A 16,966-nucleotide genomic window follows, 5' to 3' on the forward strand; every position below is an offset into this window, starting at 1 on the left:
CATCTGTAAAACAGAGATAATAATATCTACCTCAGCTCTCAGCTTCAATGTCAGTATTCTCAGAAAGGCCTTATTCCACCGTTCTAAGGAATCTTGTTCCCACCTCCCTGGTCACTGGATCCCATTACCCTGTCTTAGTTTTGGGATAGCCTTTATCACCATCTGAATTGATGTCATGTGCCATTGGTTTCCATGACTACTGACAGCCTCCCCACTTGAATGTAAATTTATGAGGGCAAGGACTGAACCCCAAATCTGGTTCGTGGCACATAGTAGGCATTCAGTAAGTGTTACATGAATGGGTGGTGAACTAGGCAACAGTTAATAGAGATGGAAAGGAGAAGCTGACTGTACTTAATGTTTAATGTCCTTATGAACAATTCCACTATGTTCCTTTAGAAAGAAAACAAATCATTGCATGCTTTGAACACTGCTATTAAGGTAGGTAAAAGGGTTTGAGTTTTTGTTTTTGGTTTTTTACCATAAGGAAGGTCTGAAAATAAATTGAATTTCATCATCCGTTGCATGATAGTCTGTCCCTGACCTGAGCTGGGCTCCAACAAAAGGAGCCCGGAGACAAATACAACACACAGACACAGAATGGGATCTTTTGTACATGTGACTGTGGGAGATGCTGAGAGAAATGTGTACCCAGAGCTCACCTGAGTAGGTTCTGGCCTTCACTCTCTCCCACAAGCATTAACCTCAGAGTGAATGACGTGTCTTATTATGTCTACTGAAGGTACCTCTAGCCTCCACTGACTTGTTTATCTTTGCCATTGTTTCAGGATTCTGAGAAGCGAACCCCGCTTCATGTGGCTGCGTTTCTGGGAGATGCAGAGATCATCGAACTCTTGATTCTGTCAGGTAAATACCCGCTGTACTTAAAAGTCAATTGCAGATGAAAATTTAAATGACCAACTCACTAGATCGACTACTACAGTGAACCCAAACTAATTTCTTTATTGTGCTTGTGAAAGTGTATTTGATCAGTGATTTTATCATTAGACAAAAAACAATGCAAGAGGTTGTTCTTAATGAAAAATGACATCTTCAGTAAAACATTTATATTGCCTTGGAAGTCTGATTTCTGACTAATCAGGCCCAGTATTATGAATTCAGTAGATTTGAATATCTTTTCATTGTTAAAAAAAAATGAACAAACAAAACTGATTCCTTAAAGCCTGCACAAACAAACACCAAATGTACGTGTGTATTTACATACATTTAAATTGTGTGGCAAGACAATACTATGTTTTGTCGTTGGATACCTGACTATGACTATGTAATAAAACATGGAAGGAAAGGAAACATATCAAATTCCAGATAATTGTTACCTCTGAGGAGGCTGGCTGGGTGAGAGAGATTTTCAGGGAAGGGTGAAAAAGAGACTATAACTCTGTAAAATATTTTATTTAAAAAAGATTGGAAGCAGATATAGCAAACATGGTTTTGTGCTATTATTCTCTTTATTTTTTTATGTATTTTAAATATCTCATCGGATTTAGAAATGTCAATGCTTTCATTTTTGGAAAACTGCGTGCTTGGTACATCTCACCAAACTGGTTTCCAAAACCAATATGTGCTTTCTCCCTTGAGTATTTGCTAGACAAATCCCCAGAATGAATCTGAGCTCATGCAACGTGTCTCCCTGTGGATTGCAGCCCGGCTGGCTTTTCCTCTCCTCCTTTTTGTCTAGGGAGATGAAAATCTGGAGGAAATACCTCTGCCCACAGACTATGCAAAACGCCTGTACTAAGGTTTTGCCTTTGTTTGCGGTAGTAAAGGGAAACTGAAGAATTCCAAAGTAAACTATGCAAAGGTAGGAGCTAATGCATGTATTCAAACAGATGTCAGGAACACTGTAGAAAAAAAACCCAAGAATTGTGCTGTGATACACCCGGATGATTCCCGTTGCCCTTATTTTTGTTGTGTTCATGTTCTGGAGGTGGATTTTCCCAGGAAACAAGTATTCTGTGCCATACAATGCGTGTGCCCCATGCTCTTGACAAGTGCGTGGAGCTTAGGTTAGATTTTGTGTGGCATTCCTGTGCTTTCAAGAACAGGCCTTCCTTCTGACAATTTTAAAGATGTTCCAGGGCTTTGTTCCAAACAAACATGTATTGTTCTGTGCTGGCACAGACTATGGCCAAGAGCCAGTACGCACCTGGCTGGTGGCCCCGGCAGTGGAAATTTGGTCCATGGAAGGTTGTAGGCAGAATCAGTGGGGGTGCAAAATAAAGAATTTTGTGGGATGACACTGAAGTGGTCCCAGCCATCCAAATGTATTAAGAGACATCTCAGAGTCTCAGAGGAATGCTTAGTTCATGAATGTGCAAATTCAAAACTTTGTGTTAGACCCCCAGCTTTGTTTTTTTGTTTGTTTGTTTTCCCACTTCTGAAGGAAGATTTTAATTCTGCAGCATGAAGTTGACCCATCTGTTTTCCTCAGGCATCTGTGGGCTGGTGACTTTGGAGCAACATAGTTTCACTTCACCTTCATGTGAGATGGAGTCCACCAGCCTCTCTTACGTGAGGTTCATCCAGTAGAGCCTGGAGAAATTGTTCCATAGATATTGATTGGCACACCTGTTTGGTCTTGGAATTACTGAGCTGTTAGCCTCTCTGGTATAATTTTGGATGGCACATGCTATGAAATTTGTCCTCTTCCTCATATCAAATTAGGAAGGCTTAGGGTATGGGAGAGCATTGGGGGAAGTGCTTTAGAAATTTTACTCAACTGTGGAAGCTTAGACAAACTCTTGGAATTCACATGGCTTTAATTTCCCTGAAAGGTCCTTTATTCAATTTGTATATTAAATTCCTAAAGAAATACCATCACAAGAGCATGATGATTTCATTTCTGAGCTTACATCTGGCAGCTGACCCTTCAGGGAATCCAACCAAACTGTTTTCCAGTTTAATAATGAATGAGGTGCTAATGATTCCCATGTTGGACAAATAATTTGGCCTTGCCAGAATAGCCCAGTACAGCTGTGTGCTCCATTGTTGTATTAACTTACGGAGCGTGGTGTAACCCAAGCCCACTAAATTCCTCCTGACATTATCTCCTAGTAGCCAGGCGGATGGAACCCTGAATGCCTCTGAGTAGAAAGGGATGAATTCAGGCTTTGAAACTTTCCTCTTCTTATGACTGCCAGTTCAAATTCTGGCTTTATTTCACCCCCCCCAACCCCCCACCTCTGGCTTCTGTTTGGGAACCAGCCGAGTCAGGATTCAGGCGAAGAGAAGGTTAAGAGTTTGCTAAATCATTTGCTGGAGATGCATGAATGAGATCAGGTGAACCAATCAGTGGCTAAGAGTTAAGAGACCAGGGTTGAGCTCCAGGAAGCAGAGCACACGGGACAATGGGCACAGTGACAGGGCCCTATAGAGAAACCTGGGGTGCACAAGGGTTCAAGTGCTGGGCTGAAGGAAGAAAACTGGAAGTACCCACCTTCTAACATGCTGAGTGTTTGTGAGGTGTAACTACTAATTAAAAATGATATTTATTAGAACGTCGACCACAAAACGAGTGGTATTCCTGTAAAATTATTTCCTATGATTTGTCAAAAGGTAATTACCATTCTCAATGCAAAGTATTGTCAGAGCAGGTGGCAGGTCATTCTTTTGATTCTTTTATGCATAACAAATATTCATCCTTTGCTGTTGGATTTGATTTTTTTTTTTTTTTTAATCTGGTGAAAGAGGGGTGATTAAACCAAGTAATGCTGGTTTGGGCGCCCTCAGTGTGGTGTGATTATGAAGTAATGAGACATTTTCTGGTGGGTGTGTAAACTGGTTCTAAAGGCAAGTCCAAAGGGAGTTTGAAAAATGTTTTAAGCAATTGCCACATACACTGAATTATCATACACTCTTCCAAGGTCGTTGCTTTGAAGGACAGTGCTCCTGGGCTGTAATAACACTTGGGCTGTTTGTTCAAAAGCAAAATCAATAGCAAGCTGATCTCATTATATTATAATCATATTTCATATAATCTTTCTTTCATATTTGTTTATTTCTACAATTAAAAGTCAAACTTTGGTGGGGTGCCTGGGTGGCTCAGATGGTTAAGCGTCTGCCTTCAGCTCAGGTCATGATCCCAGCGTCCTGGGATCGAGCCCCGCATCGGGCTCCCTGCTCAGTGGGGAGCCTGCTTCTCCCTCTCCCTCTGCCTCTCTCCCTCCTCATGCTCTCTCTCTCTCTGTATCCCTGTGTCTCAAATGAATAAATAAAAAATCTTTAAAAAAAAAAAAAAGTCAAACTTTGGTTAAACCAGCTTTAAGAATCAGTCATTCTCTCTGGCCTGTAAGGTTTTTCAATCACTTGGTCTACCTTTAACCTTTGTTTTACTTCTTCCTAGATGACAAGGCTAAGAACACAGAAAAATTGCTTCTGGGAAAGAGACTTAGTTTCCTTTACTCTTGGTCTCTATGAAAAAAAATCAAGTGGTAATAGGGATATGATGAAAGTGTACTTCATTTATAATTAGAGTATATGCCTGACAACTTTGAGTTGGATCTTTGTTTCTGAAGAATCAGTTATAGCCTAGCACTTTTTTTTTTTTTTTTAATGTTTAAGCTTTAAGATGTCCTTGGGTAAAAAGCATTTGCCTTTAAATCATTAGACATGCAGACTCTGTGTCCTTCGGTTCACAATGGTGTCTGACAGGCAGGTAAATAACATGAAGCTTCCTTTAGAAAAATCAGTTATAAATATTCAACTCAGAACCATCCAAAGTCTCCCTCAGACATGTAAACAAGACTGTTGGACGTGTTCGACGGAAGAGGATGAGGAAGAGGGTGGCAGGGGATGACACTGATGAAATAGTCCTTGGTCCCCATTCAGATAACTCTGCTTTTGTCATAATAATTTTGTTGTTCAGGGAGAGGAGGTTTTCCTGGCAGCTGCCTGTTTAACCTTCTGGAGGAGGATGAGTGGAGGGATGGAGACTGAAGGAAGCCACTTCCTAGATTTCTAATGATTTTTCAGTTCCTCAAGTGACTCTAAAGCTGCACAGAAACAATGCTGGTGTGGTTGGTTATGAGACGCCGCAGGTGTGGTTGGTTGTGACATGCCGGGGGTGGGTTGTCTGCGACACGCCGCCGGGGTGGGTTGCTTTATGATACTTAGCAAGCTCAGGGTCGTTTTTCTCCTTGAAAGAATTTTAATATTAAAAGCCACATTTGGATCTACATAAAACTGGAAATTTTCAGAATATATAAATAATAATAGTAATAACAATACAGTGTAAATGTATAAATTATAAGAAAAAAACAATAGAATAGATTATATGTAATATAATATATATTATAACAATATAATGGAAAAATAGAGGAAACAGGCCAAGTATATGAACAAGCAGTTCTCAGAGAATGAATTGCAAATGACCAGTAAACAAACATCTCAGAAGATGCCCAATCTCACTATTAAACAGGAAAACCAAAAAATGTGATACTATTTTCTCCCAATCAAATTTGCAATATTTTACATGACTAATAATATCAAGTATTGATGAGTATGTGGGAAACGAAGCACTCTCACACAGTAGCTCTCTTTGGAGGGTTGAGACTAAGGATTAAAACCAAAAGTGTGCATGACCCATGACACAGAAAGTCCATTTCTGATGATCTGTCCTCGACAAATACTTGCATGTTTGCATAAGGAATCATTTTATGGATGTTCACAGCAGCATTGTTTGAATAAAGAAATACTGGAAACAAATGAAATACCTATCAATGGAGAGAATGTCTAAAAAGTATAGTGTGTTAGTGTTGGAATACATGTGGTAATTAAAAGGAATGGACTCATACTGTAGGTGTCAACAGAGACACATACGAAAAATATGTTGTTGGGTGAAATGATTCAGAGTGTCAATTCAGAAACAATTCAGAAATTCAGAATGTTACTGTAACAGGAGACAATATTCAGAAGGTTATTATGATATGATATAATCTATATAAAAGCATACTTATAAAACACTGTAGATTTTTAAAAATTATTGTGTGATGTTTTAAATACACAAAAAGAATATTGTACTGACCACTCAGCTTAATTCTCTCAATTTTTCTATGGTACATAGATTGGCATGTGAAGGGATAAAAGAAACTGGAAGCTTATGTACCAGGCTCAGAGCAGTGGTTTTTTTCTTTTCTTTTCTTTTTTTTTCAGGAAATAGGGAGAGTCCAGCATTGAGGATAATCCTCAAGGGGAATTTACGCAAATATGTAAATCCATTTTATTTTTAAAAAAAGCATTTTCATGCATTATTCGTATGAACAAAACATGAAGTAAAATAGGACTTGGTTTTCTTTGCGATAGGCAGATTTTCATAGCTGCTGTTCAAATTGGCTCAGTGGAAGAGACATTGAGGAATCTGTTTTAACCAGAAAGCATCCTTCAATGAGCAACTATTAATTTAGGTCTGCCCTGGCCTTAGACCTAGGTTGGGACATTGTGCCATTGGCAGATGCCCCCAGTTTCTATCCCTGAGTCCCTGACTCTGCTCTGCTAATAGTGAGCAAGCAATTAGGTAGTGCTTACCCTGTGCCAGAAAGTGATCTCGGGGCTTTTGTGGTTCATCCTTCTCGACTGTTCAATGTTTCTACAAAAGTGGGCTCATTCCATATGTAATATTTCAGTACTTGTTTTTTTCATGTAATATTATTAAGAAGTCTTATAAATCATCACAGCTACCTCATATGGCTATATAGGAATTTATTTAACCAACTCTTCTTTGTATAACCCCAGAGTTTCCAGTATTTTACTTTTATGATTAACCTTTTATAATACATTCATGAGGATTAGTCTTAACATTAACCCATAGTTACTTCCTTTAGAAACATGTTATAGAGCATTCTAGTGCACACATACACAAAGACAGAAATAGGTTGGGTGTAAGAGGGAGAGAGGGAGGAATGGAGGGTGAGGGGGAGAGAGAGAGGGAGGGAGGGGGGAGGGAGAAGATAGAGTGAGACTAAAGGTAAGATTTCAACATGCAGTGGCAAAAGCAGGTGGACACAGGTCTGGGCAGGTACCACACACATGCACTGTGCCCCTCCTTAGTGTCCTGGTGGTATGCCTGGTGAGGAGCTACTGGGTTGAGATGCTTAGATTCAAAATGTGGTGATAAAATGGCATTTGGAGAGACAGCAAAAGATTCCATCAGATTCTAGAGCTCTCTCACCTTTGGGTGGTATGGACTTCCATGGTCCCACCTTTCCTGGGTGTGCTTACCTTGCCTCTATTCTACAGCTGGGGGTCTACCTGTGGGGTCAGCTATAGTGATTGTGGAGGGAAGAGAGCATGAGAAAGAAGTAACAACGGGACCAGCAAGGAACAAGTTGTTAACCCAAAAATTTCTTTTCAAATTGGACTGTGCAACCAAGGTTATCTACAAATCCAACAGCAGTCGTGGCTCCTAATCACTTACTCACCTGGGGTGAGCCTTAGGAACATCCTGGAAGAGACTATGACTGGGCCACTTTATATATGGAAATGTCATTTTATTTTTACCAAGGAGAAGAGCCACTAACTGAGAAAATAGTGTAAGAAAAAGCATATTAATCCTCCCTATTTTAATGAAGAAACATAAAACTTCAGATGCACTAGCTTTCTTAAAAATGTTCAATAGTAAATATTTCAAACATACAGAAAATGTAGAGAATAATATAAGTAATACCCGGGTACACCAAGATTTAAGAAATCTTAACATTTTTTCCATGTTTGTATCATATCTTTTTTTTTTTTTTTTTTAGATTTTGTTTATTTATTTGAGAGAGTCAGAGAAAGAGAGAGCGCGCGAGATGGGGAGGGTCAGAGGGAGAAGCAGACTCCCCACTGAGCGGAGAGCCTGACATGGGGCTTCATCCTCGTACTCTGGGATCATGACCTGAGTTGAAGGCGGACACTTAACCGACTGAGTCACCCAGGCACCCCTCATATCTTTTTTCTAAATAAAATATTGAAGATACACTTCCAGCCCATTTCACATGCTTACTTCATCCTTTCTCCCACCACCCCGCTCTAGAAGCAACCACTATCCAGAATTGGTATCTGTTTTCTTTAGCCACATTTATTATTTTTATTTCATGAGTGTGCATCCACAAACCACATATAGAATTGTTTTTGTAAATTTAAAAACTTTTTATAACTGGCATTATGCCGTAGGTATTACTTTGCAACTTCATTTGTTCGTTCATATTGTGTTTTTGAAGTGCATCTGTTTATGTATATATAAAACTTCAGTTCCCTCATTTCCATGACAGTGTGGCATTCCATTGTACAAAAATACCATAATGTATTTATCCATTTTCCTCTTGATCAACATTTAAGATTCCAGTTTCTTGCTGTTACAAACATGCTGCAGTGAACATTCTTACACACGTGTGAGAGTTTGTCCAGGGTGTACAATTGGGGGTTGCTGGGTAGTAGGGCACACGTATTGTCAATTTTACTAGGTAGCACCAATTGCTTCCCAAAGGCGGTTGTACCAATTCACACTCCCACTGCCTGTATGTACGTCTTAGTATTTATTACTCCATACCCTTGCTAACTCTTGGCATTGTCCTACTTTACAATTTTCACCAATTTGATGGGTGTGAAATGGTATGTTATTGTTGCTTTTATTTGCCTCTCCCTCTTGAATTTTGAGAAGTATATTTTCATAGGTTGTCTTGCCATTTAGGGTTCTTCTTGCATTAGCTTTTGAAGTTTATGCACATGCAATGCAAAATTTACTCTTTCAAAGACTATGAATAATAAAGTATGTATTTCTGTTTCATATTATTATAACCAGTGTTTGGAACTAAAAGGAGAAAGGTGGGAAAGAAGGAAATGAAATCAAGGGGGAATATATACACATATATATTTGAAAATAGATATATGAAAATGGAGAAAAAGAGAGAGAGAGAGATGGACAGAGGGAGAGAGGAATGAATGTAAGGAATGGAGAGAAAAATGCGGACAGTGGAAGGGACGCTTAATCAGTGTTTAGTTGAATGGCTAGTGATGAAGTGAGGCACGGCGCCTAAGAGCTTGGGCTTTGAAGTCAGACTGCCTGGGTTCAAATCTGCCCCTTCCTAGTTGGGTACTTGGAGCATATTAATTCTCATGGCCTTAATTCCTTCATCTACAAAATTGGCATCTTAGTAGCATCTCCCTATTCAATGGACTACACGTACGTTAGTGTACAGAGTAAGAGCTCAGATTATGTTAGCGATTTTTAACAAGGCTCTTAGCAGTTGCACAGCTGTAATAATAGAATTGTAGCTCTTTAGAACTAAAGGGAACTCCTAGGCGAATGAGTCTCCAAGTCTGGGCTCTACCGCTTAGCATTTAGATCTGCACTGTCCAACACGGTAGTCACAAACCAGCTGTGTCTACTGAGCACGTGATGTGTGGCCAGTTTCAGTGCAGATGTGCTATAAGGGTAAAATACACATTGGATTTTGAAGCTTTTGCATGAAAAAAAATGTAAATTACCTCAATAATTTTAAACTCAATTGCATGATATTTTGGATATATTGAGTTAAATAAGATATATTACTGAAATTAATTTTACTTGTTTTTTAATCCCCTTTTAATGTGGCTACTAGAAAACTTAAAATTGCATCCTTGGCTCACATCACATTTCCATTGGACAGCGCTGACTTTGAGGCTCTGAGTCTGAGCTGATGCGGTACCCATAGCAGGTATCTGACCCACATAGTGTTACTTCCTCTAAACATGCTGAAGGAAGGGGCAACTAGAGTGGGGAAAGAGACATCATGCAGATGGCTAGGTGACAACTCAGACCCAGAGTGTGCTGTGGCCAAGTATTCTCCCTTTCAGATGACTGGTTCGACTTCGTGACATCAAGTTCCTTAAACAAGGAGAGGGTGAGCGGAAGGGCCAGGTCGAGGCATGCTTCCCCCGGGGAGGAGACTTGCACCCAGCCCTTTAGGATGTTCACTCCAGAGCCGTAAACCCAGGACTTCCTGCTGCAGGGGAGGGAGATACCTACTGCCTTTGATTCTTAGCATGCCCAAGCTGATTTTATTTGATCCTATTGATGTAAGGGGCTTGAGCCTCCTGAGGTAAGCTGCCTGGATGGAGTTAGTAGAATTACGATTCAAAACTTGATGAACTAAGCAACAATTTATCAGTGGCTTTCAACCTTGACAGCATATTAAAATAACCTTGGGTCTTGGGGAGCTTTTAAAAACTATTTGTGCCTGGCCCCATCTCAAACCAATGAAATCAGAATGGGGGGAGGGGAGGAGAGACTTTCTCTCTTTGTTTTAGGAAGTATTATGTTCTTGTTTTCTAGAATTAATATTGTTGATGGTATTTGTTCTTCAGTTAAAGAGAAAAAGTAGTGTTAAGTTCTATGATTTGTTATTTCTTTTTTAGCTGGTTGCTTAAACTAAATTTCTAGCTCACTTTTTTTTTTAAGAGAGAGAGAGAGTGAGTGGGGGGAGGGGCAGAGGGAGAGAGAGAATATTAAGCAGACTCCATGCCCAGATGGAGCCCAATGCAGGGCTCAATCTCACCACCGTGAGATCATGACTAAAACAAGAGCCAGACGCTTAACTGACTGAGCCACCCAGGCACCCCTCTAGCTCACTTTGACCCACGAAAGTCACCTGTTGCCTTTTTAAAACTAGGTTTCTATTTTTCAGCTCTCAGCTGTCCTTGGCCTCAGAGAGATGAATCAATCCCTGCTTCCACTTGACTAATTTTCTTGGCCCTTGTTCCAGAGGCATCCCCTCTGCATTTCCCCTCTTCTGCCTTACTTTCTAGTTTCTTTGATTCATCCCTGCACTCTTCTTCCTCGTGAGCTTCCTTCCTTGTTGTCCTGAGGCTAACATTGGCTCCTCTTATTGCATCTACAAAGATATCACACATACTTCTCTTACCCTTCTCTTTTATTTCACAAAATTTTCCATCTGAGCAAAAGACTGATCAAAACCCTGAACCCCAGGGGCACCTGGGTGGCTCGTTCGGTTAAGCATCTGCGTTCGGCTCAGGTAGATTTCAGGGTCCTGAGATGGAGCCCCGCTTCAGGTAGATTTCAGGGTCCTGAGATGGAGCCCCGCTTCAGGCCCCTTGCTCAGTGGGGAGTCTGCCTCTCCCTCTGATCCCCCCCCCCGCTCATGCTCACTCACTCTCTCTCAAATAAATAAAATCTTTTTTTAAAAAAAACCCTGAACCCCCAAAAAGGAAGCTGATATTGGGTGTTTCTGTGGTTCAGTTGTAGATTTGGTGGGCTTGCACTCATGGAGAATTGAGAGACTATCATGGAAGGGAGGGCATACTCTACTCTCTTGGAATCCATTCACATGGAGCTTTTGTTCCCTGATTGGTGACGTGGCTCCCAGAAAGTTGAGCATGAGGGCACATCCCTGAGTGTGAGCTGGTTCTGGCTCATGTGTGAACCTGTCTGCCTGCCCCATAGTGGAAGAAACTATGAGCAATTTGCATAGGCTTCCTGGTATGTCTGTCCAAAAGCTCCATGGACGCTGATTGCTTCCTACCTAGATATCTGGCTAGTCCCAGAGATATAAGATTCTTGGATAGAACAGATTTCTGCTAATCCCTTCAGCCCGGATCAAGTCTCATCAAATTCAACTTTACAAGATTTGTTTGAAATCCAGCTGACCTCTAGTATATCTTTGTTAGAAGGCTGCTCATCTTCGACAGTTTGCCAAGAAGGGTATTGTGTGCCCTGTGAGATAAGTATGCTTAAGGACTAAAAATAATATATGTGACTATATATTTTATATTTAAAATGTTATATTTATGTATAATTATATATTTTATATATGTATGTATATATTTATATACGTACACACATACCTGAAAAGTTCTTCGTTCTTCAGGATCTACATTTCCCTACTCCTGGAGAACCTCAGCCTTTTTACAACTGGGTCTCCTGTCCAAGGAGATACCGCACTTCTCATCTAGCCTTTACCCAATTCTTGTGCCGTTTTCAGCTCCTGATTTCACTTCTCTACTGTACTGGGTCTCTCCTCCTGTCTGGTGGCTAGAAAGTGCATGACTGATACAAAGAAAAAACAAAACAAAATATGGTGGTTGTACCAGGCAAATGAGAGCACAAGATACCACATTTGACTTAACATGAGTAGAATTTCCCGACTACCTTATGCCTCTAACTTGTGCTTCTGCTTCCAGGAGCTCGTGTAAATGCCAAGGACAACATGTGGCTGACCCCACTGCACCGGGCTGTTGCCTCCAGAAGTGAAGTGAGTGATTATCTTATTTAATCTAGTACCTCCAGGCCCTAGAAAGAGAAAAATGCTTTCTGCTGAACTAGGGATTCTTGCTTGTGAACAAAAGGCTTTTATTTCTAATGCAAGAAGGTTACCAAAATTGAACAGTTGACTTTTTGGAGCACCTCCTGCATGCCAGGCATGGTGCTTGGGGCGGGGGGTGACTGGAGTAGTCCAAGGCGGACAGTGTGATCCTTGGCTTCAGTGAGTTCTCAGTCTGGAGGGGGTGGCAATCAGGTAAGCATATCAGTACAGTATCATAAGTTGGTTGGAGGAGGAAGCAAACAACTACTTGAATAGAGAAGTCTTCCAAGAAGGGATGTCAATTGAGCTGGTCCTTGGAGGATGAGGAGGCATTTACTAGGCCAGGGGAAGGAGGGAGGGTGGAGGCAAGGGGATAAACATGCTAGAGGACAAGGGACGTGGAAATGAATGAATGGCGGGTTCAGTTGGATGTAGATGGAACAAGGGATGTAGTGGAGATAAGTCTGATAGCAGGGGCTGGGTCACATGGCAAAGGACTGGGGGTCCTCTGAGCAGTGGGGTGTGGTCACAGAGATAAGTATGAAGCTGACAGCATCTGGGACCTCGTGAGGGTAAGGTAGAAGAGAGGCCACTGGGTGAATGATGGGGCCATTAATTGAGAAGGCAGAGGCGGAGGAGCAGGGAAAGGAAACCAGTTCTGTCTGAACATGCCGAATTCGGCAAACATGTCACCAGGATGTAAGCTCCAGAAGGGCAGGAATCTGTGTTTTGTTCCCTGATGTATCCCAAGCCTGGTCCATTGTAGGTGCTCATGAAAGAATTTATTTCGCATTCTGGAAATGCAGGTGACGATGGCTATTAGGTGATCATTATTCATACAGGTCTCACACTTAGGAACTGAGAGGCTGGTCATTGAAACTATAGCAGGTGGATCAGCTGGTTCAGGGAACGTATAAGTGCCGAGAAGAGAAAACCAGTGTGGGTGAGGGGTGGTGGGGAATGCTGGTGACTTTGAGTCTTGAAACCTGGCCAGGGGGGATGCTCACCATCCAGGGAGCCAAGAGGCTCTTTCCTGGGAGGCACTTGTCACTGGATGACTAGTCTTTGTAGCTGATTTTACCAAATGAGGTTCCTTGGCTACCAGCGAAGGTGCTATTCTCCAGCTATATCTAGGAGCAAGGGCTGTTGCCGAGGATGCCCACTAATGTCGCAGGTGTCGAAGGCCGTCATCAGTGTCAGCCTTTCCTCGTCGGCAACTATCTGGTAGATGACAGTTACCTCAGTGCTCATACTCTTCCTTGCTGTGCTGTGTGATTTGAGTTTTTATAAGGTGTAGGTTGTGTTCTCTTTCCTAAGAGCCCGCATGGAATGAGGAAGGCAAATGATCCTAAGTTGCCCGGCTCATACCCTGGGGAATCCAGAATCTTCTTATGGTCCCATTATTTCATTTCTGTTTTTCCTGGGAAAGCAGGAACAGTGGGCTGCTCGAGTCTGTATGACCAGCTTCAGGAGACCAGCTCCTTTACAGAGGAGTACTTCCTGGTCTTTTAAGACCATGTCATCTTCAGTAAATTTCTTTTGAAAAATACGGGTTTGTTTCCTCTTTTAACAAAAACCAGGTCTTTTAGGTTAAAAAAAAAATTCATTAAACACTTCCTATATGCCAGGCCTTGTGCTTAGGAGGCATGCGGTCTAGTGGGACAGAAAAACACAAGACCAGATGATTTCAGAACTATGTGATCTTTCCCAAGTGATCTCCCCCTTTGTTAGCTCAGCTACTTGCTTCAGGCCTCAAAACATCCATTTGCAGCAACCCTCAGCTCGCCTTCTTTACGTGTCATTGGTGTATTTGAGTTGAATCAACCCAATGATTGATCAGTCTTTGTATCTGAGAAAGGCATTTGTTGCTTCTCTAAGGAACCAGCTCCTTCTGCAGGTTTGCTGGGGGAAAAAAAATCCCTTGCAGGTGTCTCTTGCGGGGAAGGAATTAAATGCAAACAGACCCTGAGTTGTAAATAATCAGGGTCATATATAGACTTGCGAAAGAGGATGTCTTCATATTAATATCTATCACAACAAGTTGAAAAGTTTCTTATGAAAATTGGAGTCTTTGTAACCGTCATTGGAACTGATTGTGAACATCTTAACTCCAGCACATCGCTGTGCCGTGGCGGTTCTAAATTCAGATTTCTTGCTTCCTTTGAATTTGATGCTCTTGCCATTACATTGTGCCTCCCCTAAATCATAGCTGAGGCAAGAGAAGCAGGCTAGATGGGGAAACGACAGAGAAGGTTTGGATTGGTGTTTTGAAACTTGGCTGCCAAAGGGGATCTGTGCGCTCAGCATGAAAGCTGGCACATCTCCCTGTCGCTTAGATTGGCAAAGACCGGTATTACTTATATGAATATGAATTAAAAACCATTTCTTTATCGAAAGGCTTATAAACTCTCTACTGTCCTCAAAGCCCTTTGCTTCTAAACTGTAGGTAATTGATGCTTCCGGGTTCAATCAGGGAACCAGAACCACCAAGAGAGATATAGGATAACATCTTTATTATAGTAATTAGACCTTCCACAGGTGTGTGAGCTGCTGGAGAAGTTTGTGTCAGGCTGTCCCCTTGGGTTCTGGTGGTCTGAAGTCACTGTGGGCAGGCAGGGTCTGCCATTGGGGGAAAAAAAGCTGGATGTGAAATGGGAGAGAACAAGAACAAACTGGAAGCTCTGATTGTCTCTCACTGCCTCAACATGTGGACTTGGGCGACTCGCAGAAGGAGCTGTGGGCTTCACCTTGGAGCTTGAAGGCACCTGGCCCGAGGAGGGGAGAAACTGAGGCAGATACTGCAAGTTCTGAAGACGCACCAGCTATGCCCTGTGCCAACATGTGGCTCCCGCTGGTCGGTGACGACGTGCGCAAGCTGCAGCAGGGCCTGGCGCCCAGCACACAATCAGCCTGTGCTTTCATCTGTGCGTTCCAAAATGCATGAAGGTTTCTCTTGTGGCAAACGGGACTGGGGAGGGGATCCTGAGAAATGTAGTTCGAATGTAGGCTAAGTTGACACAGTATAAAACTACCCGTGAAATTGTTATTCTATTCTAATTAAAAAGACCTTCTAGGTAGTAAGTTCCTTGAAATGAGTGCCGCACCTGTTTGCTTATCATTGTATATCTAGTGTCTTGCCTGCTCAGTAAACAATTGTTTTTTTTTTTTTAGTGCTTTCTTTTTAAATTTTTAAAAAAGCTTTTATTTATTTGAGAGAGAGAGAGTGAGAGAGAGAGCACAAGCAGGGGGAGCTGCAGAGGGAGAGGGAGAAGCAGGCTCCCTGCTGAGCAAGGAGCCCGATGCGGGGCTCGATCCCAGGACCCTGGGATCGTGACCTGAGCCGAAGGCAGATGCTGAACCGACTGAGCCACCCAGGTGCCCCTGAACAATTGTTTTCTGAGTGATTCCTTAAAGACTGGCTTTCTAACATAAGCTATGTTAACGTGATTCTCTGTACAACTGCTAACGTAGAACTAGTTTGCACCACAGAGAAGGCTGGTGATAATCATCTTGCATGCATGCAACGTAAGCCGATTTGAAGCTTGTTTCTGGAAGTGTAGCCCTGGAAGCCATTTAAACCACTGGAACCTGAAAGATCAGGATGAGTTTCAAAAGTGTATGCAACACAGGTATACGTGTAAGTCAGAGATACCCGTATAAGTCAAGATTTCTGAGCTTTCTTTCCATCCAGGCAAATTTTATGTTACAATTTCTATGCCTGGAAAAATAATGTTCGTTGCTAAATTTATTTCCTGAGCCTGTAATAGCAATAGGAGTATCAGATCATCCTATTGATTAAACATCCACCCGTGCCTGACAGAAAAGCTCCTACACAGACAGGAAAGTAGATCAAGACAGGGTCATACCTGCTGAAAATCGTCCAACGTGGATTGGGTTCTGGAGGTAAACTCCCAAGACTTTTCTTGGTACTGATCAGGCTGTACCGTGTGCTTCCTTCTGATCCAGAACCCACCCCTCCCCACGTTTGGGGTTCCCAGGGAGGAGACAACCAAACACATAATTGGAGCCAAGCAGCACTGTCTCCCCAGGGCCTTAAACTCACCCCCCCCACACCAGTTACTCCCACTGTTGAGAAGACATGAAGATAGTCTCTTGCCAAAATATTAGGGAAACATATTTTGCAATTCTAGATAACATAGATGAGCAAGATTTGGGGCTTACAGGGAGAGTTTTCTGAAGCATTGTGAATTATTTCATATTGTTTCTCCTGTTTAGCTTATTCTTCCTGCTTTTTTGTTTTTCTTTCTTGGAAAAGAGCAGCCCTGGGGACAGGAATTAAATCCATACGAGCCTGGCCAGTTTAATACATGTTTACTGAAGCCCACTCAGTGGAAGGCACTGTTAATGTGTGCTACAGGGGCCTTGAAAGGGTACAAAGTGTGTCTTCTAGGACATGGTATTTAGGGCAGACAACCAGGCACACAGCCTACCGTGGCCTACATCCAAATGCAGCCGGCCTTTCACACATGCCTTTTCTTTTTAAAGATTTTATTTATTTATTTGACAGAGAGAGATAGAGCAGGAACACAAGCAGGGGGAGTGGGAGAGGGAGAAGCAGGCTTCCCACCAAGCAGGGAGCCCGATGCGGGGCTCGATCCCAGGACCCTGGGATCATGACCTGAGCTGAAGGCAGACTTTTTTTTTTTTTT

General features: G+C 42.0%; 1 protein-coding gene across 7 annotated transcripts in view; it reads left to right on the plus strand.

The window, feature by feature from the left end:
* Positions 1–16,966, plus strand: part of ANKRD44 (ankyrin repeat domain 44) — a 279,526-nt gene that overhangs the window by 129,721 nt on the left and 132,839 nt on the right. For all 7 annotated transcript variants that reach the window (XM_081813918.1, XM_081813922.1, XM_081813923.1 and 4 more), the window contains exons 3-4: positions 789–867; positions 12,175–12,245. In XM_081813918.1, coding sequence (XP_081670044.1) covers positions 789–867; positions 12,175–12,245 — 150 coding nt within the window. The remainder of the gene's footprint in view (positions 1–788; positions 868–12,174; positions 12,246–16,966) is intronic.

The sequence above is a fragment of the Leptonychotes weddellii genome, chromosome 3 (assembly GCF_054177405.1).
Source record: "Leptonychotes weddellii isolate Sample4059 chromosome 3, ASM5417740v2, whole genome shotgun sequence".
Taxonomy (NCBI): Eukaryota; Metazoa; Chordata; class Mammalia; order Carnivora; family Phocidae; genus Leptonychotes; species Leptonychotes weddellii.